The sequence below is a fragment of the Poromitra crassiceps genome, assembly GCF_964638095.1.
Source record: "Poromitra crassiceps genome assembly, chromosome: 8".
Taxonomy (NCBI): Eukaryota; Metazoa; Chordata; class Actinopteri; order Beryciformes; family Melamphaidae; genus Poromitra; species Poromitra crassiceps.
The window spans coordinates 5,809,950-5,837,418 of record NC_139629.1 but is presented as its reverse complement, the minus strand read 5'-3'; the positions used below and the strand labels follow the sequence as shown (position 1 = coordinate 5,837,418).

Below are 27,469 nucleotides of genomic sequence, written 5' to 3'. Positions count from 1 at the left end.
TGGACAAAGTCACGCATTGCTGGGAATCCAGTTCTAGTGCCATCAGATCCATCCAGCAAGAACACAACATCCCTTCCGGAGGGCTGGCGCTCAACTAGGGAACATTAACATTAGACACATTTTAGGCTACATGTTGCTAATGTGTGTGGTGGGATAATGAACTGATAGGAGCTAAATGCACCATTCAAAATTCACACGGTTTCACCTGCCATTACTATTTTATCAAAGTGACAGTGGTTGCCAAGAACTTAATGTTAAATCCTAAAATATAAAAACATTTTGCCTTTTCCTACAAGGTTGAACAGTTAGAATTGGTCAGTTTCTTACCAGTTAGTGTTGGTGTCATGGGTGTGGCTCTCACTCTGACTTTTCCCATTACAGCGGAGAGCTGTTCTTGGACATTGGGTAGGTCAGTGAACTCAGACACAGATAGAGCATAACTAGGGTCATATGATATCTTCTGCAGTTCTCCACTGTCAGAGTTCCTTGTTCCAATGCCAATCACAGAGACGCCCAGCTGTTTGAGAGCAGAGGCTGGGGTATCTACGTTGTCAAAGGACCTTCCACCATTTAGCAGGATCAACATTTGCGGAACACCTTGTTGGCGTCTACTTCCAGAGGAGTTAGTAAATACGTTGTCCCTGACGTATTGGAGGGCTGCCCCGGTGTTGAGGGGTCTGCCCCCTCTGTGTCTCAGCCCTCTGACCGTGTCAACAATATCCTCTCTTGTGGTATATGTGTTCAGATAGAAATGGACCTCTGTATCTCTGCTGTACTGTGCCACACAGACACGGTCTTTCTTTTCTCCAATATTGAGTTTTTCCACCACCCTCTGAACAAAATCAAGCATGGCAGGGAAGCCATTCCTTGTGGTATCAGAACCATCCAGAAGGAATACTACATCCCTTCTGGGGGTGTCAGGATCAACTGAGAAAACAGATCAAGACAAAGCATAAAAAACACTAGGCAAAAAGTGTGGATGTGGACTAATCATCTATGGTGGAGACTTCTCCAAAAGTAGCTAGCATTGGCTGCTTAGATTTCAACACTTTGCAAGCATAGGACCACCTCTCTTTAGCAGCACACATACGGCTAAACTATTATTCGTTTTTCCTGAATGTACATGAAACAAATCAATCGTCGCAACAGCAAAAGCCATGCTTGTTAACATACCAAATACGGTCTGCGATTCTCGGGTGACCTCAATAACTGCTGACTTCATGGTGGACTTAAGTTGCTCTTGGACATTAGGGAGGTCAGTGAATTCAGACACAGAGATAGCATAACTGGGGTCATGGGATATCTTCTGCAGTTCTCTGCTATCAGAGCTCCTGGTTCCGATCGCAAAGATCAAGATGCCCAGCTCTTTCAGAGCAGAGGCTGGTGTATCAACACTGTCAAAAGACCTTCCACCACTTAGCACTATTAGGAGCTGTGGAACTCCTTCAAGGCGTCTGCTTCCAGCAGAGGGGGTGAAGACATTATCCCTCAAGTGCTGAAGAGCTGCTCCCGTGTTTAGGGGTCTTCCGCCTTTGTGCCTCAAACCTCTGACAGTGTCAAGGATCTCGCCCTTTGTCGTGTATGTGTTCAGATAGAATTGGACAGCTGGATCTCTGCTGTACTGAACCACTGAGACACGATCTTTGTTGTCATCCACACTGAGTGTCTCTACCACTCTTTGGACAAAGTCGCGCATTGCTGGGAATCCAGTTCTAGTGCCATCAGATCCATCCAGCAAGAATACAACATCCCTTCCGGAGGGCTGGTGCTCAACTAGGGAACATTAAAATGACACCCATTTTAGGCTGAATGTTGCTAATGTGTGTGGCGGGATAATGAACTGATAGCAGCAAACTGCACCATTCAAAATTCACACTGTTGCACCTGCCATTCCTATTTTATCAAAGTGACAGTAGCTGCTAAGAAGCTAATGTTAAATCCTGGAATAGAAATCAATTTGACCTTTACTACAATCTTGGAGAGTTATAAGGAGTCTGTTTCTTACCAGTTACTGTTGGTGTCATGGGTGTGGCCTTCACTATGACTGTGCTCATTACAGAGGAGAGCTGTTCTTGCACATTGGGGAGGTCAGTGAATTCAGACACAGAGATAGCATAACTGGGGTCATGGGATATCTTCTGCAGTTCTCTGCTATCAGAGCTCCTGGTTCCGATCGCAAAGATCAAGACCCCCAGCTCTTTCAGAGCAGAGGCTGGTGTATCAACACTGTCAGAAGACCTTCCACCACTTAGCACTAGTAGGAGCTGTGGAACTCCTTCAAGGCGTCTGCTTCCAGCAGAGGGGGTGAAGACATTATCCCTCAAGTGCTGAAGAGCTGCTCCCGTGTTTAGGGGTCTTCCGCCTTTGTGCCTCAAACCTCTGACAGTGTCAAGGATCTCGCCCTTTGTCGTGTATGTGTTCAGATAGAATTGGACAGCTGGATCTCTGCTGTACTGAACCACTGAGACACGATCTTTGTTGTCATCCACACTGAGTGTCTCTACCACTCTTTGGACAAAGTCACGCATTGCTGGGAATCCAGTTCTAGTGCCATCAGATCCATCCAGCAAGAACACAACATCCCTTCCGGAGGGCTGGCGCTCAACTAGGGAACATTAACATTAGACACATTTTAGGCTACATGTTGCTAATGTGTGTGGTGGGATAATGAACTGATAGGAGCTAAATGCACCATTCAAAATTCACACGGTTTCACCTGCCATTACTATTTTATCAAAGTGACAGTGGTTGCCAAGAACTTAATGTTAAATCCTAAAATATAAATCATTTTGCCTTTTCCTACAAGGTTGAACAGTTAGAATTGGTCAGTTTCTTACCAGTTACTGTTGGTGTCATGGGTGTGGCTCTCACTCTGACTTTTCCCATTACAGCGGAGAGCTGTTCTTGGACATTGGGTAGGTCAGTGAACTCAGACACAGATAGAGCATAACTAGGGTCATATGATATCTTCTGCAGTTCTCCACTGTCAGAGTTCCTTGTTCCAATGCCAATCACAGAGACGCCCAGCTGTTTGAGAGCAGAGGCTGGGGTATCTACGTTGTCAAAGGACCTTCCACCATTTAGCAGGATCAACATTTGCGGAACACCTTGTTGGCGTCTACTTCCAGAGGAGTTAGTAAATACGTTGTCCCTGACGTATTGGAGGGCTGCCCCGGTGTTGAGGGGTCTGCCCCCTCTGTGTCTCAGCCCTCTGACCGTGTCAACAATATCCTCTCTTGTGGTATATGTGTTCAGATAGAAATGGACCTCTGTATCTCTGCTGTACTGTGCCACACAGACACGGTCTTTCTTTTCTCCAATATTGAGTTTTTCCACCACCCTCTGAACAAAATCAAGCATGGCAGGGAAGCCATTCCTTGTGGTATCAGAACCATCCAGAAGGAATACTACATCCCTTCTGGGGGTGTCAGGATCAACTGAGAAAACAGATCAAGACAAAGCATAAAAAACACTAGGAAAAAAGTGTGGATGTGGACTAATCATCTATGGTGGAGACTTCTCCAAAAGTAGCTAGCATTGGCTGCTTAGATTTCAACACTTTGCAAGCATAGGACCACCTCTCTTTAGCAGCACACATACGGCTAAACTATTATTCGTTTTTCCTGAATGTACATGAAACAAATCAATCGTCACAACAGCAAAAGCCATGCTTGTTAACATACCAAATACGGTCGGCGATTCTCGGGTGACCTCAATAACTGCTGACTTCATGGTGGACTTAAGTTGCTCTTGGACATTGGGGAGGTCAGTGAATTCAGACACAGAGATAGCATAACTGGGGTCATGGGATATCTTCTGCAGTTCTCTGCTATCAGAGCTCCTGGTTCCGATCGCAAAGATCAAGACGCCCAGCTCTTTCAGAGCAGAGGCTGGTGTATCAACACTGTCAAAAGACCTTCCACCACTTAGCACTATTAGGAGCTGTGGAACTCCTTCAAGGCGTCTGCTTCCAGCAGAGGGGGTGAAGACATTATCCCTCAAGTGCTGAAGAGCTGCTCCCGTGTTTAGGGGTCTTCCGCCTTTGTGCCTCAAACCTCTGACAGTGTCAAGGATCTCGCCCTTTGTCGTGTATGTGTTCAGATAGAATTGGACAGCTGGATCTCTGCTGTACTGAACCACTGAGACACGATCTTTGTTGTCATCCACACTGAGTGTCTCTACCACTCTTTGGACAAAGTCGCGCATTGCTGGGAATCCAGTTCTAGTGCCATCAGATCCATCCAGCAAGAACACAACATCCCTTCCGGAGGGCTGGTGCTCAACTAGGGAACATTAAAATTACACCCATTTTAGGCTGAATGTTGCTAATGTGTGTGGCGGGATAATGAACTGATAGCAGCAAACTGCACCATTCAAAATTCACACTGTTGCACCTGCCATTCCTATTTTATCAAAGTGACAGTAGCTGCTAAGAACCTAATGTTAAATCCTGGATTAGAAATCAATTTGACCTTTACTACAATCTTGGAGAGTTATAAGGAGTCTGTTTCTTACCAATTACTGTTGGTGTCATGGGTGTGGCCTTCACTATGACTGTGCTCATTACAGAGGAGAGCTGTTCTTGCACATTGGGGAGGTCAGTGAATTCAGACACAGAGATAGCATAACTGGGGTCATGGGATATCTTCTGCAGTTCTCTGCTATCAGAGCTCCTGGTTCCGATCGCAAAGATCAAGACGCCCAGCTCTTTCAGAGCAGAGGCTGGTGTATCAACACTGTCAAAAGACCTTCCACCACTTAGCACTATTAGGAGCTGTGGAACTCCTTCAAGGCGTCTGCTTCCAGCAGAGGGGGTGAAGACATTATCCCTCAAGTGCTGAAGAGCTGCTCCCGTGTTTAGGGGTCTTCCGCCTTTGTGCCTCAAACCTCTGACAGTGTCAAGGATCTCGCCCTTTGTCGTGTATGTGTTCAGATAGAATTGGACAGCTGGATCTCTGCTGTACTGAACCACTGAGACACAATCTTTGTTGTCATCCACACTGAGTGTCTCTACCACTCTTTGGACAAAGTCACGCATTGCTGGGAATCCAGTTCTAGTGCCATCAGATCCATCCAGCAAGAACACAACATCCCTTCCGGAGGGCTGGCGCTCAACTAGGGAACATTAACATTAGACACATTTTAGGCTACATGTTGCTAATGTGTGTGGTGGGATAATGAACTGATAGGAGCTAAATGCACCATTCAAAATTCACACGGTTTCACCTGCCATTACTATTTTATCAAAGTGACAGTGGTTGCCAAGAACTTAATGTTAAATCCTAAAATATAAATCATTTTGCCTTTTCCTACAAGGTTGAACAGTTAGAATTGGTCAGTTTCTTACCAGTTACTGTTGGTGTCATGGGTGTGGCTCTCACTCTGACTTTTCCCATTACAGCGGAGAGCTGTTCTTGGACATTGGGTAGGTCAGTGAACTCAGACACAGATAGAGCATAACTAGGGTCATATGATATCTTCTGCAGTTCTCCACTGTCAGAGTTCCTTGTTCCAATGCCAATCACAGAGACGCCCAGCTGTTTGAGAGCAGAGGCTGGGGTATCTACATTGTCAAAGGACCTTCCACCATTTAGCAGGATCAACATTTGCGGAACACCTTGTTGGCGTCTACTTCCAGAGGAGTTAGTAAATACGTTGTCCCTGACGTATTGGAGGGCTGCCCCGGTGTTGAGGGGTCTGCCCCCTCTGTGTCTCAGCCCTCTGACCGTGTCAACAATATCCTCTCTTGTGGTATATGTGTTCAGATAGAAATGGACCTCTGTATCTCTGCTGTACTGTGCCACACAGACACGGTCTTTCTTTTCTCCAATATTGAGTTTTTCCACCACCCTCTGAACAAAATCAAGCATGGCAGGGAAGCCATTCCTTGTGGTATCAGAACCATCCAGAAGGAATACTACATCCCTTCTGGGGGTGTCAGGATCAACTGAGAAAACAGATCAAGACAAAGCATAAAAAACACTAGGCAAAAAGTGTGGATGTGGACTAATCATCTATGGTGGAGACTTCTCCAAAAGTAGCTAGCATTGGCTGCTTAGATTTCAACACTTTGCAAGCATAGGACCACCTCTCTTTAGCAGCACACATACGGCTAAACTATTATTTGTTTTTCCTGAATGTACATGAAACAAATCAATCGTCGCAACAGCAAAAGCCATGCTTGTTAACATACCAAATACGGTCGGCGATTCTCGGGTGACCTCAATAACTGCTGACTTCATGGTGGACTCAAGTTGCTCTTGGACATTGGGGAGGTCAGTGAATTCAGACACAGAGATAGCATAACTGGGGTCATGGGATATCTTCTGCAGTTCTCTGCTATCAGAGCTCCTGGTTCCGATCGCAAAGATCAAGACGCCCAGCTCTTTCAGAGCAGAGGCTGGTGTATCAACACTGTCAAAAGACCTTCCACCACTTAGCACTATTAGGAGCTGTGGAACTCCTTCAAGGCGTCTGCTTCCAGCAGAGGGGGTGAAGACATTATCCCTCAAGTGCTGAAGAGCTGCTCCCGTGTTTAGGGGTCTTCCGCCTTTGTGCCTCAAACCTCTGACAGTGTCAAGGATCTCGCCCTTTGTCGTGTATGTGTTCAGATAGAATTGGACAGCTGGATCTCTGCTGTACTGAACCACTGAGACACGATCTTTGTTGTCATCCACACTGAGTGTCTCTACCACTCTTTGGACAAAGTCGCGCATTGCTGGGAATCCAGTTCTAGTGCCATCAGATCCATCCAGCAAGAACACAACATCCCTTCCGGAGGGCTGGTGCTCAACTAGGGAACATTAAAATTACACCCATTTTAGGCTGAATGTTGCTAATGTGTGTGGCGGGATAATGAACTGATAGCAGCAAACTGCACCATTCAAAATTCACACTGTTGCACCTGCCATTCCTATTTTATCAAAGTGACAGTAGCTGCTAAGAACCTAATGTTAAATCCTGGATTAGAAATCAATTTGACCTTTACTACAATCTTGGAGAGTTATAAGGAGTCTGTTTCTTACCAATTACTGTTGGTGTCATGGGTGTGGCCTTCACTATGACTGTGCTCATTACAGAGGAGAGCTGTTCTTGCACATTGGGGAGGTCAGTGAATTCAGACACAGAGATAGCATAACTGGGGTCATGGGATATCTTCTGCAGTTCTCTGCTATCAGAGCTCCTGGTTCCGATCGCAAAGATCAAGACGCCCAGCTCTTTCAGAGCAGAGGCTGGTGTATCAACACTGTCAAAAGACCTTCCACCACTTAGCACTATTAGGAGCTGTGGAACTCCTTCAAGGCGTCTGCTTCCAGCAGAGGGGGTGAAGACATTATCCCTCAAGTGCTGAAGAGCTGCTCCCGTGTTTAGGGGTCTTCCGCCTTTGTGCCTCAAACCTCTGACAGTGTCAAGGATCTCGCCCTTTGTCGTGTATGTGTTCAGATAGAATTGGACAGCTGGATCTCTGCTGTACTGAACCACTGAGACACAATCTTTGTTGTCATCCACACTGAGTGTCTCTACCACTCTTTGGACAAAGTCACGCATTGCTGGGAATCCAGTTCTAGTGCCATCAGATCCATCCAGCAAGAACACAACATCCCTTCCGGAGGGCTGGCGCTCAACTAGGGAACATTAACATTAGACACATTTTAGGCTACATGTTGCTAATGTGTGTGGTGGGATAATGAACTGATAGGAGCTAAATGCACCATTCAAAATTCACACGGTTTCACCTGCCATTACTATTTTATCAAAGTGACAGTGGTTGCCAAGAACTTAATGTTAAATCCTAAAATATAAATCATTTTGCCTTTTCCTACAAGGTTGAACAGTTAGAATTGGTCAGTTTCTTACCAGTTACTGTTGGTGTCATGGGTGTGGCTCTCACTCTGACTTTTCCCATTACAGCGGAGAGCTGTTCTTGGACATTGGGTAGGTCAGTGAACTCAGACACAGATAGAGCATAACTAGGGTCATATGATATCTTCTGCAGTTCTCCACTGTCAGAGTTCCTTGTTCCAATGCCAATCACAGAGACGCCCAGCTGTTTGAGAGCAGAGGCTGGGGTATCTACATTGTCAAAGGACCTTCCACCATTTAGCAGGATCAACATTTGCGGAACACCTTGTTGGCGTCTACTTCCAGAGGAGTTAGTAAATACGTTGTCCCTGACGTATTGGAGGGCTGCCCCGGTGTTGAGGGGTCTGCCCCCTCTGTGTCTCAGCCCTCTGACCGTGTCAACAATATCCTCTCTTGTGGTATATGTGTTCAGATAGAAATGGACCTCTGTATCTCTGCTGTACTGTGCCACACAGACACGGTCTTTCTTTTCTCCAATATTGAGTTTTTCCACCACCCTCTGAACAAAATCAAGCATGGCAGGGAAGCCATTCCTTGTGGTATCAGAACCATCCAGAAGGAATACTACATCCCTTCTGGGGGTGTCAGGATCAACTGAGAAAACAGATCAAGACAAAGCATAAAAAACACTAGGCAAAAAGTGTGGATGTGGACTAATCATCTATGGTGGAGACTTCTCCAAAAGTAGCTAGCATTGGCTGCTTAGATTTCAACACTTTGCAAGCATAGGACCACCTCTCTTTAGCAGCACACATACGGCTAAACTATTATTTGTTTTTCCTGAATGTACATGAAACAAATCAATCGTCGCAACAGCAAAAGCCATGCTTGTTAACATACCAAATACGGTCGGCGATTCTCGGGTGACCTCAATAACTGCTGACTTCATGGTGGACTCAAGTTGCTCTTGGACATTGGGGAGGTCAGTGAATTCAGACACAGAGATAGCATAACTGGGGTCATGGGATATCTTCTGCAGTTCTCTGCTATCAGAGCTCCTGGTTCCGATCGCAAAGATCAAGACGCCCAGCTCTTTCAGAGCAGAGGCTGGTGTATCAACACTGTCAAAAGACCTTCCACCACTTAGCACTATTAGGAGCTGTGGAACTCCTTCAAGGCGTCTGCTTCCAGCAGAGGGGGTGAAGACATTATCCCTCAAGTGCTGAAGAGCTGCTCCCGTGTTTAGGGGTCTTCCGCCTTTGTGCCTCAAACCTCTGACAGTGTCAAGGATCTCGCCCTTTGTCGTGTATGTGTTCAGATAGAATTGGACAGCTGGATCTCTGCTGTACTGAACCACTGAGACACGATCTTTGTTGTCATCCACACTGAGTGTCTCTACCACTCTTTGGACAAAGTCGCGCATTGCTGGGAATCCAGTTCTAGTGCCATCAGATCCATCCAGCAAGAATACAACATCCCTTCCGGAGGGCTGGTGCTCAACTAGGGAACATTAAAATGACACCCATTTTAGGCTGAATGTTGCTAATGTGTGTGGCGGGATAATGAACTGATAGCAGCAAACTGCACCATTCAAAATTCACACTGTTGCACCTGCCATTCCTATTTTATCAAAGTGACAGTAGCTGCTAAGAAGCTAATGTTAAATCCTGGAATAGAAATCAATTTGACCTTTACTACAATCTTGGAGAGTTATAAGGAGTCTGTTTCTTACCAGTTACTGTTGGTGTCATGGGTGTGGCCTTCACTATGACTGTGCTCATTACAGAGGAGAGCTGTTCTTGCACATTGGGTAGGTCAGTGAATTCAGACACAGAGATAGCATAACTGGGGTCATGGGATATCTTCTGCAGTTCTCTGCTATCAGAGCTCCTGGTTCCGATCGCAAAGATCAAGACCCCCAGCTCTTTCAGAGCAGAGGCTGGTGTATCAACACTGTCAGAAGACCTTCCACCACTTAGCACTAGTAGGAGCTGTGGAACTCCTTCAAGGCGTCTGCTTCCAGCAGAGGGGGTGAAGACATTATCCCTCAAGTGCTGAAGAGCTGCTCCCGTGTTTAGGGGTCTTCCGCCTTTGTGCCTCAAACCTCTGACAGTGTCAAGGATCTCGCCCTTTGTCGTGTATGTGTTCAGATAGAATTGGACAGCTGGATCTCTGCTGTACTGAACCACTGAGACACGATCTTTGTTGTCATCCACACTGAGTGTCTCTACCACTCTTTGGACAAAGTCACGCATTGCTGGGAATCCAGTTCTAGTGCCATCAGATCCATCCAGCAAGAACACAACATCCCTTCCGGAGGGCTGGCGCTCAACTAGGGAACATTAACATTAGACACATTTTAGGCTACATGTTGCTAATGTGTGTGGTGGGATAATGAACTGATAGGAGCTAAATGCACCATTCAAAATTCACACGGTTTCACCTGCCATTACTATTTTATCAAAGTGACAGTGGTTGCCAAGAACTTAATGTTAAATCCTAAAATATAAATCATTTTGCCTTTTCCTACAAGGTTGAACAGTTAGAATTGGTCAGTTTCTTACCAGTTACTGTTGGTGTCATGGGTGTGGCTCTCACTCTGACTTTTCCCATTACAGCGGAGAGCTGTTCTTGGACATTGGGTAGGTCAGTGAACTCAGACACAGATAGAGCATAACTAGGGTCATATGATATCTTCTGCAGTTCTCCACTGTCAGAGTTCCTTGTTCCAATGCCAATCACAGAGACGCCCAGCTGTTTGAGAGCAGAGGCTGGGGTATCTACGTTGTCAAAGGACCTTCCACCATTTAGCAGGATCAACATTTGCGGAACACCTTGTTGGCGTCTACTTCCAGAGGAGTTAGTAAATACGTTGTCCCTGACGTATTGGAGGGCTGCCCCGGTGTTGAGGGGTCTGCCCCCTCTGTGTCTCAGCCCTCTGACCGTGTCAACAATATCCTCTCTTGTGGTATATGTGTTCAGATAGAAATGGACCTCTGTATCTCTGCTGTACTGTGCCACACAGACACGGTCTTTCTTTTCTCCAATATTGAGTTTTTCCACCACCCTCTGAACAAAATCAAGCATGGCAGGGAAGCCATTCCTTGTGGTATCAGAACCATCCAGAAGGAATACTACATCCCTTCTGGGGGTGTCAGGATCAACTGAGAAAACAGATCAAGACAAAGCATAAAAAACACTAGGCAAAAAGTGTGGATGTGGACTAATCATCTATGGTGGAGACTTCTCCAAAAGTAGCTAGCATTGGCTGCTTAGATTTCAACACTTTACAAGCATAGGACCACCTCTCTTTAGCAGCACACATACGGCTAAACTATTATTCGTTTTTCCTGAATGTACATGAAACAAATCAATCGTCGCAACAGCAAAAGCCATGCTTGTTAACATACCAAATACGGTCGGCGATTCTCGGGTGACCTCAATAACTGCTGACTTCATGGTGGACTTAAGTTGCTCTTGGACATTGGGGAGGTCAGTGAATTCAGACACAGAGATAGCATAACTGGGGTCATGGGATATCTTCTGCAGTTCTCTGCTATCAGAGCTCCTGGTTCCGATCGCAAAGATCAAGACCCCCAGCTCTTTCAGAGCAGAGGCTGGTGTATCAACACTGTCAAAAGACCTTCCACCACTTAGCACTATTAGGAGCTGTGGAACTCCTTCAAGGCGTCTGCTTCCAGCAGAGGGGGTGAAGACATTATCCCTCGAGTGCTGAAGAGCTGCTCCCGTGTTTAGGGGTCTTCCGCCTTTGTGCCTCAAACCTCTGACAGTGTCAAGGATCTCGCCCTTTGTCGTGTATGTGTTCAGATAGAATTGGACAGCTGGATCTCTGCTGTACTGAACCACTGAGACACGATCTTTGTTCTCATCCACACTGAGTGTCTCTACCACTCTTTGGACAAAGTCACGCATTGCTGGGAATCCAGTTCTAGTGCCATCAGATCCATCCAGCAAGAACACAACATCCCTTCCGGAGGGCTGGTGCTCAACTAGGGAACATTAAAATTACACCCATTTTAGGCTGAATGTTGCTAATGTGTGTGGCGGGATAATGAACTGATAGCAGCAAACTGCACCATTCAAAATTCACACTGTTGCACCTGCCATTCCTATTTTATCAAAGTGACAGTAGCTGCTAAGAACCTAATGTTAAATCCTGGAATAGAAATCAATTTGACCTTTACTACAATCTTGGAGAGTTATAAGGAGTCTGTTTCTTACCAGTTACTGTTGGTGTCATGGGTGTGTTCTTCACTATGACTGTGCTCATTACAGAGGAGAGCTGTTCTTGCACATTGGGGAGGTCAGTGAATTCAGACACAGAGATAGCATAACTGGGGTCATGGGATATCTTCTGCAGTTCTCTGCTATCAGAGCTCCTGGTTCCGATCGCAAAGATCAAGACGCCCAGCTCTTTCAGAGCAGAGGCTGGTGTATCAACACTGTCAAAAGACCTTCCACCACTTAGCACTATTAGGAGCTGTGGAACTCCTTCAAGGCGTCTGCTTCCAGCAGAGGGGGTGAAGACATTATCCCTCAAGTGCTGAAGAGCTGCTCCCGTGTTTAGGGGTCTTCCGCCTTTGTGCCTCAAACCTCTGACAGTGTCAAGGATCTCGCCCTTTGTCGTGTATGTGTTCAGATAGAATTGGACAGCTGGATCTCTGCTGTACTGAACCACTGAGACACGATCTTTGTTGTCATCCACACTGAGTGTCTCTACCACTCTTTGGACAAAGTCACGCATTGCTGGGAATCCAGTTCTAGTGCCATCAGATCCATCCAGCAAGAACACAACATCCCTTCCGGAGGGCTGGCGCTCAACTAGGGAACATTAACATTAGACACATTTTAGGCTACATGTTGCTAATGTGTGTGGTGGGATAATGAACTGATAGGAGCTAAATGCACCATTCAAAATTCACACGGTTTCACCTGCCATTACTATTTTATCAAAGTGACAGTGGTTGCCAAGAACTTAATGTTAAATCCTAAAATATAAATCATTTTGCCTTTTCCTACAAGGTTGAACAGTTAGAATTGGTCAGTTTCTTACCAGTTACTGTTGGTGTCATGGGTGTGGCTCTCACTCTGACTTTTCCCATTACAGCGGAGAGCTGTTCTTGGACATTGGGTAGGTCAGTGAACTCAGACACAGATAGAGCATAACTAGGGTCATATGATATCTTCTGCAGTTCTCCACTGTCAGAGTTCCTTGTTCCAATGCCAATCACAGAGACGCCCAGCTGTTTGAGAGCAGAGGCTGGGGTATCTACGTTGTCAAAGGACCTTCCACCATTTAGCAGGATCAACATTTGCGGAACACCTTGTTGGCGTCTACTTCCAGAGGAGTTAGTAAATACGTTGTCCCTGACGTATTGGAGGGCTGCCCCGGTGTTGAGGGGTCTGCCCCCTCTGTGTCTCAGCCCTCTGACCGTGTCAACAATATCCTCTCTTGTGGTATATGTGTTCAGATAGAAATGGACCTCTGTATCTCTGCTGTACTGTGCCACACAGACACGGTCTTTCTTTTCTCCAATATTGAGTTTTTCCACCACCCTCTGAACAAAATCAAGCATGGCAGGGAAGCCATTCCTTGTGGTATCAGAACCATCCAGAAGGAATACTACATCCCTTCTGGGGGTGTCAGGATCAACTGAGAAAACAGATCAAGACAAAGCATAAAAAACACTAGGCAAAAAGTGTGGATGTGGACTAATCATCTATGGTGGAGACTTCTCCAAAAGTAGCTAGCATTGGCTGCTTAGATTTCAACACTTTGCAAGCATAGGACCACCTCTCTTTAGCAGCACACATACGGCTAAACTATTATTCGTTTTTCCTGAATGTACATGAAACAAATCAATCATCGCAACAGCAAAAGCCATGCTTGTTAACATACCAAATACGGTCGGCGATTCTGGGGTGACCTCAATAACTGCTGACTTCATGGCGGACTTAAGTTGCTCTTGGACATTGGGGAGGTCAGTGAATTCAGACACAGAGATAGCATAACTGGGGTCATGGGATATCTTCTGCAGTTCTCTGCTATCAGAGCTCCTGGTTCCGATCGCAAAGATCAAGACGCCCAGCTCTTTCAGAGCAGAGGCTGGTGTATCAACACTGTCAAAAGACCTTCCACCACTTAGCACTATTAGGAGCTGTGGAACTCCTTCAAGGCGTCTGCTTCCAGCAGAGGGGGTGAAGACATTATCCCTTGAGTGCTGAAGAGCTGCTCCCGTGTTTAGGGGTCTTCCGCCTTTGTGCGTCAAACCTCTGACAGTGTCAAGGATCTCGCCCTTTGTCGTGTATGTGTTCAGATAGAATTGGACAGCTGGATCTCTGCTGTACTGAACCACTGAGACACGATCTTTGTTGTCATCCACACTGAGTGTCTCTACCACTCTTTGGACAAAGTCACGCATTGCTGGGAATCCAGTTCTAGTGCCATCAGATCCATCCAGCAAGAACACAACATCCCTTCCGGAGGGCTGGTGCTCAACTAGGGAACATTAAAATTACACCCATTTTAGGCTGAATGTTGCTAATGTGTGTGGCGGGATAATGAACTGATAGCAGCAAACTGCAGCATTCCAAATTCACACTGTTGCACCTGCCATTCCTATTTTATCAAAGTGACAGTAGCTGCTAAGAACCTAATGTTAAATCCTGGAATAGAAATCAATTTGACCTTTACTACAATCTTGGAGAGTTATAAGGAGTCTGTTTCTTACCAGTTACTGTTGGTGTCATGGGTGTGGCCTTCACTATGACTGTGCTCATTACAGAGGAGAGCTGTTCTTGCACATTGGGGAGGTCAGTGAATTCAGACACAGAGATAGCATAACTGGGGTCATGGGATATCTTCTGCAGTTCTCTGCTATCAGAGCTCCTGGTTCCGATCGCAAAGATCAAGACCCCCAGCTCTTTCAGAGCAGAGGCTGGTGTATCAACACTGTCAAAAGACCTTCCACCACTTAGCACTATTAGGAGCTGTGGAACTCCTTCAAGGCGTCTGCTTCCAGCAGAGGGGGTGAAGACATTATCCCTCAAGTGCTGAAGAGCTGCTCCCGTGTTTAGGGGTCTTCCGCCTTTGTGCCTCAAACCTCTGACAGTGTCAAGGATCTCGCCCTTTGTCGTGTATGTGTTCAGATAGAATTGGACAGCTGGATCTCTGCTGTACTGAACCACTGAGACACGATCTTTGTTGTCATCCACACTGAGTGTCTCTACCACTCTTTGGACAAAGTCACGCATTGCTGGGAATCCAGTTCTAGTGCCATCAGATCCATCCAGCAAGAACACAACATCCCTTCCGGAGGGCTGGCGCTCAACTAGGGAACATTAACAATAGACACATTTTAGGCTACATGTTGCTAATGTGTGTGGTGGGATAATGAACTGATAGGAGCTAAATGCACCATTCAAAATTCACACGGTTTCACCTGCCATTACTATTTTATCAAAGTGACAGTGGTTGCCAAGAACTTAATGTTAAATCCTAAAATATAAATCATTTTGCCTTTTCCTACAAGGTTGAACAGTTAGAATTGGTCAGTTTCTTACCAGTTACTGTTGGTGTCATGGGTGTGGCTCTCACTCTGACTTTTCCCATTAAAGCGGAGAGCTGTTCTTGGACATTGGGTAGGTCAGTGAACTCAGACACAGATAGAGCATAACTAGGGTCATATGATATCTTCTGCAGTTCTCCACTGTCAGAGTTCCTTGTTCCAATGCCAATCACAGAGACGCCCAGCTGTTTGAGAGCAGAGGCTGGGGTATCTACGTTGTCAAAGGACCTTCCACCATTTAGCAGGATCAACATTTGCGGAACACCTTGTTGGCGTCTACTTCCAGAGGAGTTAGTAAATACGTTGTCCCTGACGTATTGGAGGGCTGCCCCGGTGTTGAGGGGTCTGCCCCCTCTGTGTCTCAGCCCTCTGACCGTGTCAACAATATCCTCTCTTGTGGTATATGTGTTCAGATAGAAATGGACCTCTGTATCTCTGCTGTACTGTGCCACACAGACACGGTCTTTCTTTTCTCCAATATTGAGTTTTTCCACCACCCTCTGAACAAAATCAAGCATGGCAGGGAAGCCATTCCTTGTGGTATCAGAACCATCCAGAAGGAATACTACATCCCTTCTGGGGGTGTCAGGATCAACTGAGAAAACAGATCAAGACAAAGCATAAAAAACACTAGGCAAAAAGTGTGGATGTGGACTAATCATCTATGGTGGAGACTTCTCCAAAAGTAGCTAGCATTGGCTGCTTAGATTTCAACACTTTGCAAGCATAGGACCACCTCTCTTTAGCAGCACACATACGGCTAAACTATTATTCGTTTTTCCTGAATGTACATGAAACAAATCAATCGTCGCAACAGCAAAAGCCATGCTTGTTAACATACCAAATACGGTCGGCGATTCTCGGGTGACCTCAATAACTGCTGACTTCATGGTGGACTTAAGTTGCTCTTGGACATTGGGGAGGTCAGTGAATTCAGACACAGAGATAGCATAACTGGGGTCATGGGATATCTTCTGCAGTTCTCTGCTATCAGAGCTCCTGGTTCCGATCGCAAAGATCAATACGCCCAGCTCTTTCAGAGCAGAGGCTGGTGTATCAACACTGTCAAAAGACCTTCCACCACTTAGCACTATTAGGAGCTGTGGAACTCCTTCAAGGCGTCTGCTTCCAGCAGAGGGGGTGAAGACATTATCCCTCAAGTGCTGAAGAGCTGCTCCCGTGTTTAGGGGTCTTCCGCCTTTGTGCCTCAAACCTCTGACAGTGTCAAGGATCTCGCCCTTTGTCGTGTATGTGTTCAGATAGAATTGGACAGCTGGATCTCTGCTGTACTGAACCACTGAGACACGATCTTTGTTGTCATCCACACTGAGTGTCTCTACCACTCTTTGGACAAAGTCACGCATTGCTGGGAATCCAGTTCTAGTGCCATCAGATCCATCCAGCAAGAACACAACATCCCTTCCGGAGGGCTGGTGCTCAACTAGGGAACATTAAAATTACACACATTTTAGGGTGCATGTTGCTAATGTGTGTGGCGGGATAATGAACTGATAGAAGTAAAGTTTTATTAAAATAATAAAAATGTCTTACCATCTGTAATTCCCTCTTGTGGCTTCATTTGAGTAAGATGAGAAACCAAACTTTGTTGAATATCAGAGATATTTGCAAAATCAGGGACTGAATATGTATAACTTGGGTCTGAGGAAATGGCTTGCATCTCAACTGTATTTGCCATTCTTGTTCCAATTGCAAATGTGACAACTCCTTCAGTCTTGAGAGTATTTGCTGGGCCCCGAGGTGAATCTCTAGATCTGCCACCAGCCAGCAAGATAAGTATCTGCTTGGCACCCTCATCACGTCGACTTCCAGCATTTAAAACAAAGATATTGTCCCTCACAAACTGTAGGGCTCCTCCAATATACTGTGGCCTTCCACCTTTTGGCTTTAGGTTTGCAATATGCCTAAGGACATCATCTCTTGTCTTATAAGTATTCAGATTAAAATTAGCTTCAGCACTGTTGCTATACTGCACAACAGCAACTTTGTCTTCTTCTTGGTCCAAGTCAAAGCTGCCCACCACTTTTGCAACAAATTCACGTATAGAAGTGAATCTGCTCCTGGCATCATCAGAACCATCAAGAAGGAAGACAATGTCTCTTTTCACACTGGGCCTTGAACCTAAAATAGTCCACAATCATGAAATTTAAACCATATAAATGTAACATATATTTGATATGTATGCAATTTACATGCTCTGAAAAGATATATACAGTAGATAGATAGATAGTCCAAAGTGGCTTTTACTCGAAAGAGATCCCTTCACTCAGTAAAATTAAACAAAGCTGGTTATTATTCTACTCAAGTTCACTCACCTACACCAGAGATGATTGTACCTTTATGAGATGCAACTGTTGACAGCAACTGTTGTCTCACAAGATTAAAATCTGAAATCTTGATAAAGTATGTCTCTGTGGGACTGTGTGCTAAGCGCTCCATCTCCAACCTATCTGCATTATTAACTACTACTAATACTGTAAAGCACAATTCCAGCATCTTTCAATCTGTTCGATGGAACTAGGGCATCGTCTTCTGACTTTCTCCCACTTAAGAGAATTAGTATCTGTGGGACCCCTTCTTGAGCTCTACTTCCAGACGAGGCAATAAACATGTTCTTTCTCACATAATCAAGGGCTTCTCCAGTATTAATGGTTGTCCCTCCTTTAAGTTTTATGTTGTTTATATGTCTCAACATATGCCTCTTTAATGAGTATGTGTTCAGGAGAAACTCTGTGGTTGGCTTGTCACTGTATTGATTCAAAGCAATTTGCACTTTGCTTGGCCCAATTTCTATTTGCTCAAGAAACTGTTTGACAAAATCCAAAATTTGTCTTGCATTTGTTTGCATATCATCAGATCCATCAAGGAGAAAAACAATATCAGCACTCTGGAGTTCTAATTTCAAGACTGTTGGTGTGTCTGAAATGGATACACAAATGTTTTACAAAGACCACATCTTTGCTGTAAACAATCCCTGAGATAGTTTGCTACACCTAGTGGTATACAACTATACTACCTTTATGTACAACCACATATTCAGATCTCAAGAGATGTAGGCCTATATATTGTCTATACAATATTGAAATGCAATGTGCAAAAAATATTTCTACTTCTTACCAATAGTAGGTGGATATTCCGTTGATTCTTGAGCACCACTCATTATGGCTTCCACAGACAAATGTATGCTGTTAAGGGAGTTCAAGTTGGCGACGGTAAAATAATGTGCTGGTGTAAAAGAGATGGTTTGCATCTCCAAAGTATCAGCATTCTTTGTTCCAATACAAAAGCTCCTTATTCCATTTTCTTTGAGTGACTGTGCCGGGCCTCTAACATCATCACCTGATCTGCCACCACTGAATAAAAAGAGATATTGAGGGACACCTTCTGCACGTCTGCCCCCAACTGAAGCAGCAAAGACACTGTCTCTGACAAACTCCAGTGCTGTGCCAGTGTTGAGGGGTCTTCCCAACTTGTGTCTCATTGTTCTTATGGAATTGAGCACATCAGTCTTGGATGAATATGAATTCAAATAGAAATTGGCTGTGGCATCACGGCTGTATTGCACAACGGCCACCTGGTCTTTGTCCTCTAGATTCAAACGCTCAACTATTTTTTCAACAAAGCCACGTATCCCCTCAAAGCCATTTCTTGAGTCATATGATCCATCAATAAGAAATACTACATCATTTTTCTCAGAATCTGAAATGAAGACAAAAAAAGAGTTGTAGAAGCAAAGAAAATGTGATTTTTCTGATTGTAACAGAAAAGCAGCTACAGTGACAGTCCTCCTGAGTTCATTGCTCACTTACAAGTACACGACACAAGTGAAATATTATTCAGTCATACGCATGGATAACATCTCAATTCATTTTTGAACACATTCTCTCACACCCTTTACAAAATATATCTTACCAAAATCCTTTGTGGGAACAGCTGGCACTATATGGTGGGAAGCTTCTTTTAACAATGACAACACGTGCTGCTGAGCAGTAGGTAGGTCCTCATAATCAGTGATAGACAGGCCATAATTAGGTTCATGAGAGATTGTCTGTAGTTCTAGGGTGTCTGCATCAGTTGTTCCAATGCCAATTGAAATTACACCAATCTCTTTCAACTTCCTAACAGGGAGTCTTATGTCATCTCCAGATCTCCCACCACTCAGTAGTATAAGTATCTGTGGAACTCCCTCAATGAGCCTGCTTCCTGAGGCAGGAGTAAAGACATGGTCACTCACATACTGGAGAGCTGCTCCAATGTTGTGAGGATCTCCTCCTTTGTGACGTAGACCTCTTATCGCATCAAGCACCTCATCTTGTGTTGAGTAACTTGCCAAACCGAAATTAATCTCTGCCGTGTTGCTGTACTGGACTACAGACACGTGATCTTTGTTTCCGTCAATATTTAGGTTCGTCACTATTCTCTGCACAAAGTCTTGAATATCTGGGAATCCTCTCTGGGAATCATCGGAACCATCAAGTAAAAATACAATGTCTCTTCTGCTGCCATCTGTAATAACACAAGCAGTCATACAAAATGGGCTGATGATGGAATTTTAAGAGCAGTGTTTTTCCCCACTCCAAATGTACCCATAATTGTGATCATTGCCATCTTACCATATAATGCTGGCATCATAGCAGGGGCTTCAGCCTTCTTGCTGGCTGAGCCAGCCTTCTCAATGGCTGAGAATAGTTGCTTTTCAATGCCTGACAGATAATTTAAATCTGCTGCAAAGTAAGCCTGGCTGGCTTCCTGTGAAATAGTTTGAAGCTCAAGGATATCTGCATTCTTTAGTCCCACCACAAATGCCATCACACCAATTTCATTCAAGTTTGCCACAGCATTTCTGACATCATCACTTGACCGCCCACCAGTCATGAGAATTAATATCTGAGGGACACCTTCTTGATGCCTACTTCCAGAGGAGGCTGTCAAGATAGTATCCTTGACATACTGGAGAGCTACTCCAGTGTTGAGGGGTCTGCCTCCTTTATGCCTCAGACCTCGTAAAGCATCAACAACATTCTGCTGTGTTTTGTATGTGTTCAGAAAGAAATCTGCAGAAGGATCTCTGCTGTACTGAACCACTGAGACACGATCTTTGTTCTCATCCACATTGAATTTCTCCACCACTCTCTCAACAAAGTCGAGCATTGCTACAAATTCATTCTGCATTTCATCCGAGGAATCCAGTAAAAATACAATATCCCGTTGAATGGATTCAGTTTTATCTATGGACGATTTAACAGACATAAGGATAATGCTCAATTAGAATTATAGATTACGTTTTGAATTCAAACAATGAAAAAGACCAAAGAATAAAACAATCTTGTATATATCTTACCTAATGCCGTCTGTGGTTCAAGTCTTGCTTGACGGGGCACCCTTTTCACAAATGACACAAGTTGATTATGGATGCTCTCAAGATCATCAAAACGTGGGACAGAGAAAGCATACGAGGGGATATATGCAATCATTTGCAGCTCTAGTATGTCTGCATTTCTGGTCCCTATCGTAAACGGAATACATTTGTACTGTTTTAGAGCTGCAGCAGCACTTGCAACGGCATCTTGAGATCTACCCCCACTCAATAGGATCAATATCTGAGGGACACCTTCTTGACGTCGACTCCCGGAGGATTCAATAAAAACATGATTCCTCACATACTCAAGAGATGCCCCAGTGTTGCGTTGTCTGCCCCCTTTATGCTGCAATTGCTGGATGGAATCAAGAACATCTTGTTTTTCCGTGTATGTATTCAAACTGAAATGTGTCTGTGGTTCTCTGCTGTACTGCACCACAGAAACACGGTCTCGACTTTCCCCAACGTTGAGTGTCTCTACCACTCTTTGGACAAAGCTTCGCATTGCTGGGAATCCACTCCTTGTGTCATCTGACCCATCCAATAGAAACACTATGTCTCTTTGAGTGGCATCTAATTCAACTAGGAAAAATAGGAGAGCCTGTTTAAGAATGATGCATATAATAAAATGACAATACAGTGAGTTACAAATATTGGATACAGTTCTTGACCTGAGCCAAGATGTTGTTTTTTATAACATAAAATAAAACACATACTATTACAACAACATCCCTAAAAGTAGAAAGTCTAATTAATGCAAAGACAATGTAAATGTGGTCTTAAATGGCAGAACATTTAAGAACATTTGTACATCAAGAAATGATTGGAGCACTTGAAAGTAACTAGATAGCGACAGAGGAGTGCATTCCTCTTCCACAAATGGAAGTAGGACAAAGGTCTGTATGAAAAAGATGACAAAACGACTCTAAGGATTCAGTCAATGATGTGATTATCATTGGCTCAAGGAAGAGCTTAGGTCAATGATGTGATTATCATTGGCTCAAGGAAGAGCTTAAGATTAGAGAGGGAACATTCGCTGATGTGAAGCAGTCAAGAAAAAGCCTCTCCAATGCAGAAGAAGAAATAGGATTTGTGCCAAAAGTGCTTTCTAAGATGCAAGCAAAACAATGACGTTTCCTCCTCGCATTTCCAGCACTTTGTTGAGGAATACACAGCAGCATAACCAGGAAGTGGCCTTTTGAATGCAGACAGTTTGAGGAAAATGAAACTGATGCATTGACGTTCTTCAAAAGATGATGCAGTTTCATTGGTATTCAAACTATACAAGACCAATGTCTAAAATAGAAGCAGGGATGGCGGTCGACGGGTTGTGTGTGTGGGGGGGGAGTGTCAGTGTGATTCTCAACTGCGAATCAATGACACTTCTTACCTACAATAGTGGGGGGCTCAATTCCCATTTTCGACTGGACAAATGCAACTATCTCCGGTTGAATAGACAAGAGTTCACCAAAGACAGGTAGGTTGAAAAGAAATCTAGAGGAAAAGGCAATTTTCTGAAGCTCCTCCTCTTTGGCATTTTTCATTCCAATGGCAAAAGACAGAACCCCGAGTTCTTTCAGGTCGAATGCAGCGCCTGAGACATCATCATTGGATACCCCTCCAGTCAGCAAAAACAGAATCTGAGGGACCCCTTCCAGGCGTCTGCTCCCAGATGAAGCGGTGAAAACATTGTCTCGAACAAACTGGAGAGCAGCCCCGGTGTTCCGAGGTCTTCCTCCTTTGTGGCGAAGACTTCTCACAGCATAGATGATAGCCCTTTTGGATTTGTGTGTATTTAAGTGGAAGTAAACGGTGCTATCATCACTATAATGAATGACAGCCACTCGAACTTTGTCTTCATCAATATCCAGCTCTTCTGCCATTCTTCTGATGAACTCTCGCATAGCCGGTAGTCCATTTCTGGAGTCGTCTGAACCATCAAGGAGAAACACTACGTCCCTTTTGTTGCCCCCTGTGTCAACTATAGGTGATAGATAGATAGACAGGGAATACACGGACTGGTTGTTTAAGACTTTTTGGATTCGTTCAAGATATACATTTCATAAAGAGAAAGGTAAACTCATTATAATGTGAAATGAAAGACTACACTCATGCTATTTATCAGCATGAATGAAAAGGAATGCCGAGCGTTGAATTACAGAGTTACTGCCACTGCAGTAAGCTACTGTTCTGAAAGTATTATTTCAAGCAGGACTGTAGGAGCCATCTTTTCATCAAAAAGATGTTATGTATGATATATAGTAAATCATCAGCTCATCTTCAAAGAAAAAACAGAGATGTGGAAATGATGGAAATGTCCTAGTATTGAAAGCCAGAGAAACACAAAGTGGCAGAATTTCCAAAGATGATAGATTTTCTAGTCAAGGTAATGCTACATAATCCATCTCATGCAACTGAAATGTAGCCTAAACAGCAGCTTATATTAATTAATGAGTCTTTAAACTAAGAATTCATGCTGAATATTCTGGAGAGAAAGAATATTCTGAAGAGCAAAAATCAATATTCCAGATACGGAACATTGTATGCCACTTTTAGGCATATATAAGTGTGAAATACTTACCTACTAAATCGGGAATTCCAGAAGTCATGGATTCATCTGTGTCTTTTGATAGGCTCAATGTAGCAACAAGCTGTGACTGGATTGAAGGCAATTCTGAGAAATCAGTGACCTTGTATGTGAAACCAGGTTTAAAGGCAATCATTTCCAACTCTGAGAGACTGGCGTCTCCCACTCCAACCCCAACGGACACAATTTCACGGTCTTTAAGAGCAGAGGCTGGGCCTTCCACATTATCTCTGGAGCGTTTGCTACTCAGAAGAATGAGTATCTGGGGCACACCCTCTAGTCTTCTGCTACCCGTAGAGGAGGTGAAAATATTGTGCCTCACAAACTGGAGAGCTGCCCCAGTATTAAGGTTTCTCCCACCCTTGTGCCTTAAATTATCTATCGCATTGATAACGGCATTCTTTGTTTTGTGAGAACTCAGATAAAAATTGGCTTCAGGCTTCTCAGCATACTGAACCACAGATACTCTGTCTTTGTTCTCATCCACAGAGAGTCTTTCCACTATACTCTTAACAAAGAGTTGTATTTCTGGGAATCCATTGCTTGTGTCATCAGAGCCATCCAGTAGGAACACAATATCTCTTTTTACAGCATCACCATGTACTAAGACACAACAAGAGATGCACTTATTTTGTTACAGCACCAAGACCATCAATTGAAGCATGTTACTCTTAAATGAGTTTTACACGACAAACGATAAAGAAAATAGATGGTGCTTACCTTGCTTTAGGACGACTTCCAGCTCTTCCTTGGGAAGGCTCACATAGGTATTGAGCTTTTGTTGCACAGTGTCAAGCTCACTGAATTCTTTCACGTTGAAGGCAAAGGAGGGGTTGTGTGAAATGGCTTCAATCTGCTTTGGGTCTGCATCCCTGACACCAACACCAAATGGTACCACTCCGTCTGTCTTCAGGGCACCGGCAGGCTCTTGCACATTATCCCTTGACCTGCCTCCAGTCAAAACAATCAGAAACTGAGGGACATGTCGTGCTGCCCGGCTACCATGCTTTTCAGACAGGATGGTGTCCTTCATGAATTTCAGGGCAGTTCCTGTGTTGAGGCTACGCCCACCAGCCAGTGTTAACCCATTGACAGCTCGTATCACCTCCTCTTTGGTTTGGTAAGTGTTCAGGTAGAAATTGGGGGTCGGCCTCTCACTATGTTGAACCACCGAAACCCGTACTCTGTCAATTCCGAGATCAAGTGGTTGGATGACTTTGATGATGAAATCCCGGATGTAGGGGAAATCAGCCCGAACATTGTCTGAGCCATCAATCAGGAATGCAACGTCCCTCTCAGCTCCAGTAATAACTGAAAGAAAAAAGAATGAATAGTTAACCGTTCATTCAGATTGCAGACTTTTCACTACAGTCACAGTGGCCCTCATTTATCAATTAATTAATTAATTAATCAATCGATTAATTTATTAATTTGTTAACACTTTGAGTGCCACGGCCCTTGGGCAAAAGGTTGCTTGCTGTGCCACATAGGCCGCAATGCATTTTAAAACAGTCATATAATTTCTTTAATAATTACTATGTAAACACTGAACACGCACAAATAACGATGAGACTCTCTTCTATCACCTGCAAAAAAAAGTTTATTGATCCCATTTTCCGTTCTTTAGTTATGAGCCGGAGAAGATAGCTTGATTGAACGAAAAACAGACCTTTTTTTCTACGAGCTGAGATAATGAGCCTTTTGTGAAATTAAACATTTCAAGCACATCACTGACTCTGAAGCTAATTTTCTGATGTAGTCACACCTCAAAAATAATTTCCTTCAATAAAACAGTGAAGGCCAGTTTGGAAGAATAATATTTTTAGCTGCAACCAGCAGCGCTGGCCCCTGCGTGCGCTGCTGGTTGCAGCTTCTTGCTTCTGCTGGTGGGCATCGGATATTCTGGCTTGCGTTTGCCAACCCTGTCCTGCTGTCTGAGTCTGTCTGGGTCAGTGTGTGCTGCTCTGCGTGCCCCACCCCCCCCCCCCCCCCCCCCGTTGTGGGAGGAGTGTCTCTCTGCTCTGCTCGGCTGTTTGCTCTGCGTTGTGCTCAGCACTTGAAAAGTCCGCTAGATCCAGCTTTTTTACAGCCGCGTGTACCAGCTCCCATGCTTCCACTTGAGAATAATAACAAATCCACGGCTGATCATGCGAATGGGCTGTTGCAGCGGACACGAGGTGCTCAATTGTGACAGCAGATTGGCTGCTGCAGGGGCACAGCTAACGTTATGCTTCAATGAAGCAGCTGCATACGGACGGATGCGATGCGATTTCCTTTTCCCCAACGACTTCTTCCGTGTGTTTTACTTCACGTTCTCTCATCTGGAGAGCGCTGTCGCCACCTAAGGGTTCTGTAAAATAGGTTAGACACATTCAATAGCTCTCATATTGTAAGAGGCGATGTAAGAAGCTGAGATGGACACCCCCCCGTCAAAAAAACAATTTCGAGTTATTGACGCCATTTGGCGTCGCTGGCACTCTACGGTAAATTTCTAATGACGCCATATGGCGTCGCTGGCACTCAATGTGTTAATTGATTATCTTACTTCTCTTTTTTATTTATTTTACCTTTGTTTCTCTTCTTCTCAAAGCCTATTTTATGCAAAGCACTTTGAATTGCTTCTGTGTATGGAACAGGTGCAAGAGAAACACTGCACCGCATGTCCACGCTCGCTCTATTAACTGCGCACACGAGGTGAGAGCTGCAGTGAGATTTCATCGTGGTCTGCGCTCACGTGAGATTAATAGATGCCGAGCGCTGCGGGGGTAGATCGTACGCGCAGTTTTCCGCCATACGTCGGCTTGATAAATGAGGTTAAATGAGATTCAAATTAAGACATTCATTACTTCATCAAAACATAAACATATTAAACTCACCCTCTACAGTGGTTGGTATCGTATCTGTATCGCCAACCACTGTTATCAATGGGGTCATGATTTGTTCAACAACATTTGGCAGGTTAGAGAATCTTGCTTCATGGTAAGCCAAGTTTGGAACAAATGCAACTGTGCTCAGTAATCCTTCATCTGCCTGTCCAGAACTGACTGTGAAGGTCAAAACACCAGCCAGAGCAACTTTGTCTGCTATCCCTTTAACCTCGTCCTGGGCTGGACCACCTGTGACCAGAACCAACACCTGCTGGACACCCTGTCTCCTCCGCGACCCAGCTGCCGGCTGGAACATGTTGGCTAGGGCATAATCCATGGCAGCTCCTGTGTTCAAAACGGAGCCTCCAGTCAGCCGGAGTTGAGCGATGCCGTCCAGAACAGCTTGCCTGTTGCCGTGGGTGTTCAGATAAAACTCAATTCTTGGGCGCTCAGCAAACTGCATGAGGCCAATCTGGACCCTGTCTGGTTGCACATCCAGCTGGTTCACCACGTTGTTCATGAACTCTCGTACGTAGGGGAGGTTACCGCTGCCGACGTAACTGGAGCCATCCACAAGGAATACAATGTCTCTGACAATTTTTTGTCTATGCACTGTAGTTGTCTCCGTCACTGAAGAAAAGCACAAAGGACAAAATAACAATTAATTAGTCCCTGTAATAACATGTAATACAATAAAGAGCCTTTTTTGAAGAAGAAAAAAATGGATATAGTTCTTTCTCACTGGGATGGACGTGATTAATTTGTGTGAACTGTGTACAATAAAAGATTATTTTAGTCGTATAGGCATAGAGGGTTATTCCAGTGCCAATGTGGACACCCAGAGCCTATCAGGCCGACGACTAAGAAGACTCTGGGACAGACGGGATGATATTTCTGGGTTTCCGATGTACAGCGGACGTCTGCACCAAGACTTCCGCTTCCATGGTTGTTTACATTCCAACGTCTCATACACTATGCAGTTATGTGTTTATAGAGACATGACGTCTGGACCAAACGTCTCATACACTATGCAGTTGTGTTTATAGAGACATGACGTCTGGACCAAACGTCTCATACACTATGCAGTTGTGTTTATAGAGACATGACGTCTGGCCCAAACGTCTCATACACTATGCAGTTATGTGTTTATAGAGACATGACGTCTGGACCAAACGTCTCATACACTATGCAGTTATGTGTTTATAGAGACATGACGTCTGGCCCAAACGTCTCATACACTATGCAG

At 44.5% G+C, this 27,469-nt stretch overlaps 2 protein-coding genes across 2 annotated transcripts in view; both read right to left on the bottom strand.

The window, feature by feature from the left end:
• Positions 1-27,469, bottom strand: part of LOC310781501 (collagen alpha-3(VI) chain-like) — a gene marked incomplete at its 5' end in the record, with an annotated part of 84,725 nt that overhangs the window by 47,888 nt on the left and 9,368 nt on the right. The window contains 2 exons of the mRNA XM_083642141.1: positions 24,077-24,667; positions 26,233-26,853. Of these exons, the coding sequence (XP_083498267.1) occupies positions 24,077-24,667; positions 26,233-26,853 (1,212 nt within the window). The remainder of the gene's footprint in view (positions 1-24,076; positions 24,668-26,232; positions 26,854-27,469) is intronic.
• On the bottom strand, positions 12,008-20,561 carry LOC310781532 (collagen alpha-3(VI) chain-like; the record flags this gene model as incomplete). Its single annotated transcript, XM_083642178.1, has 7 exons — positions 12,008-12,645; positions 12,878-13,477; positions 13,724-14,323; positions 14,556-15,155; positions 15,388-15,987; positions 16,234-16,833; positions 20,324-20,561. The coding sequence occupies 7 exons, from the start codon at positions 20,559-20,561 to the stop codon at positions 12,008-12,010; spliced, it is 3,876 nt and encodes a 1,291-aa protein (XP_083498304.1).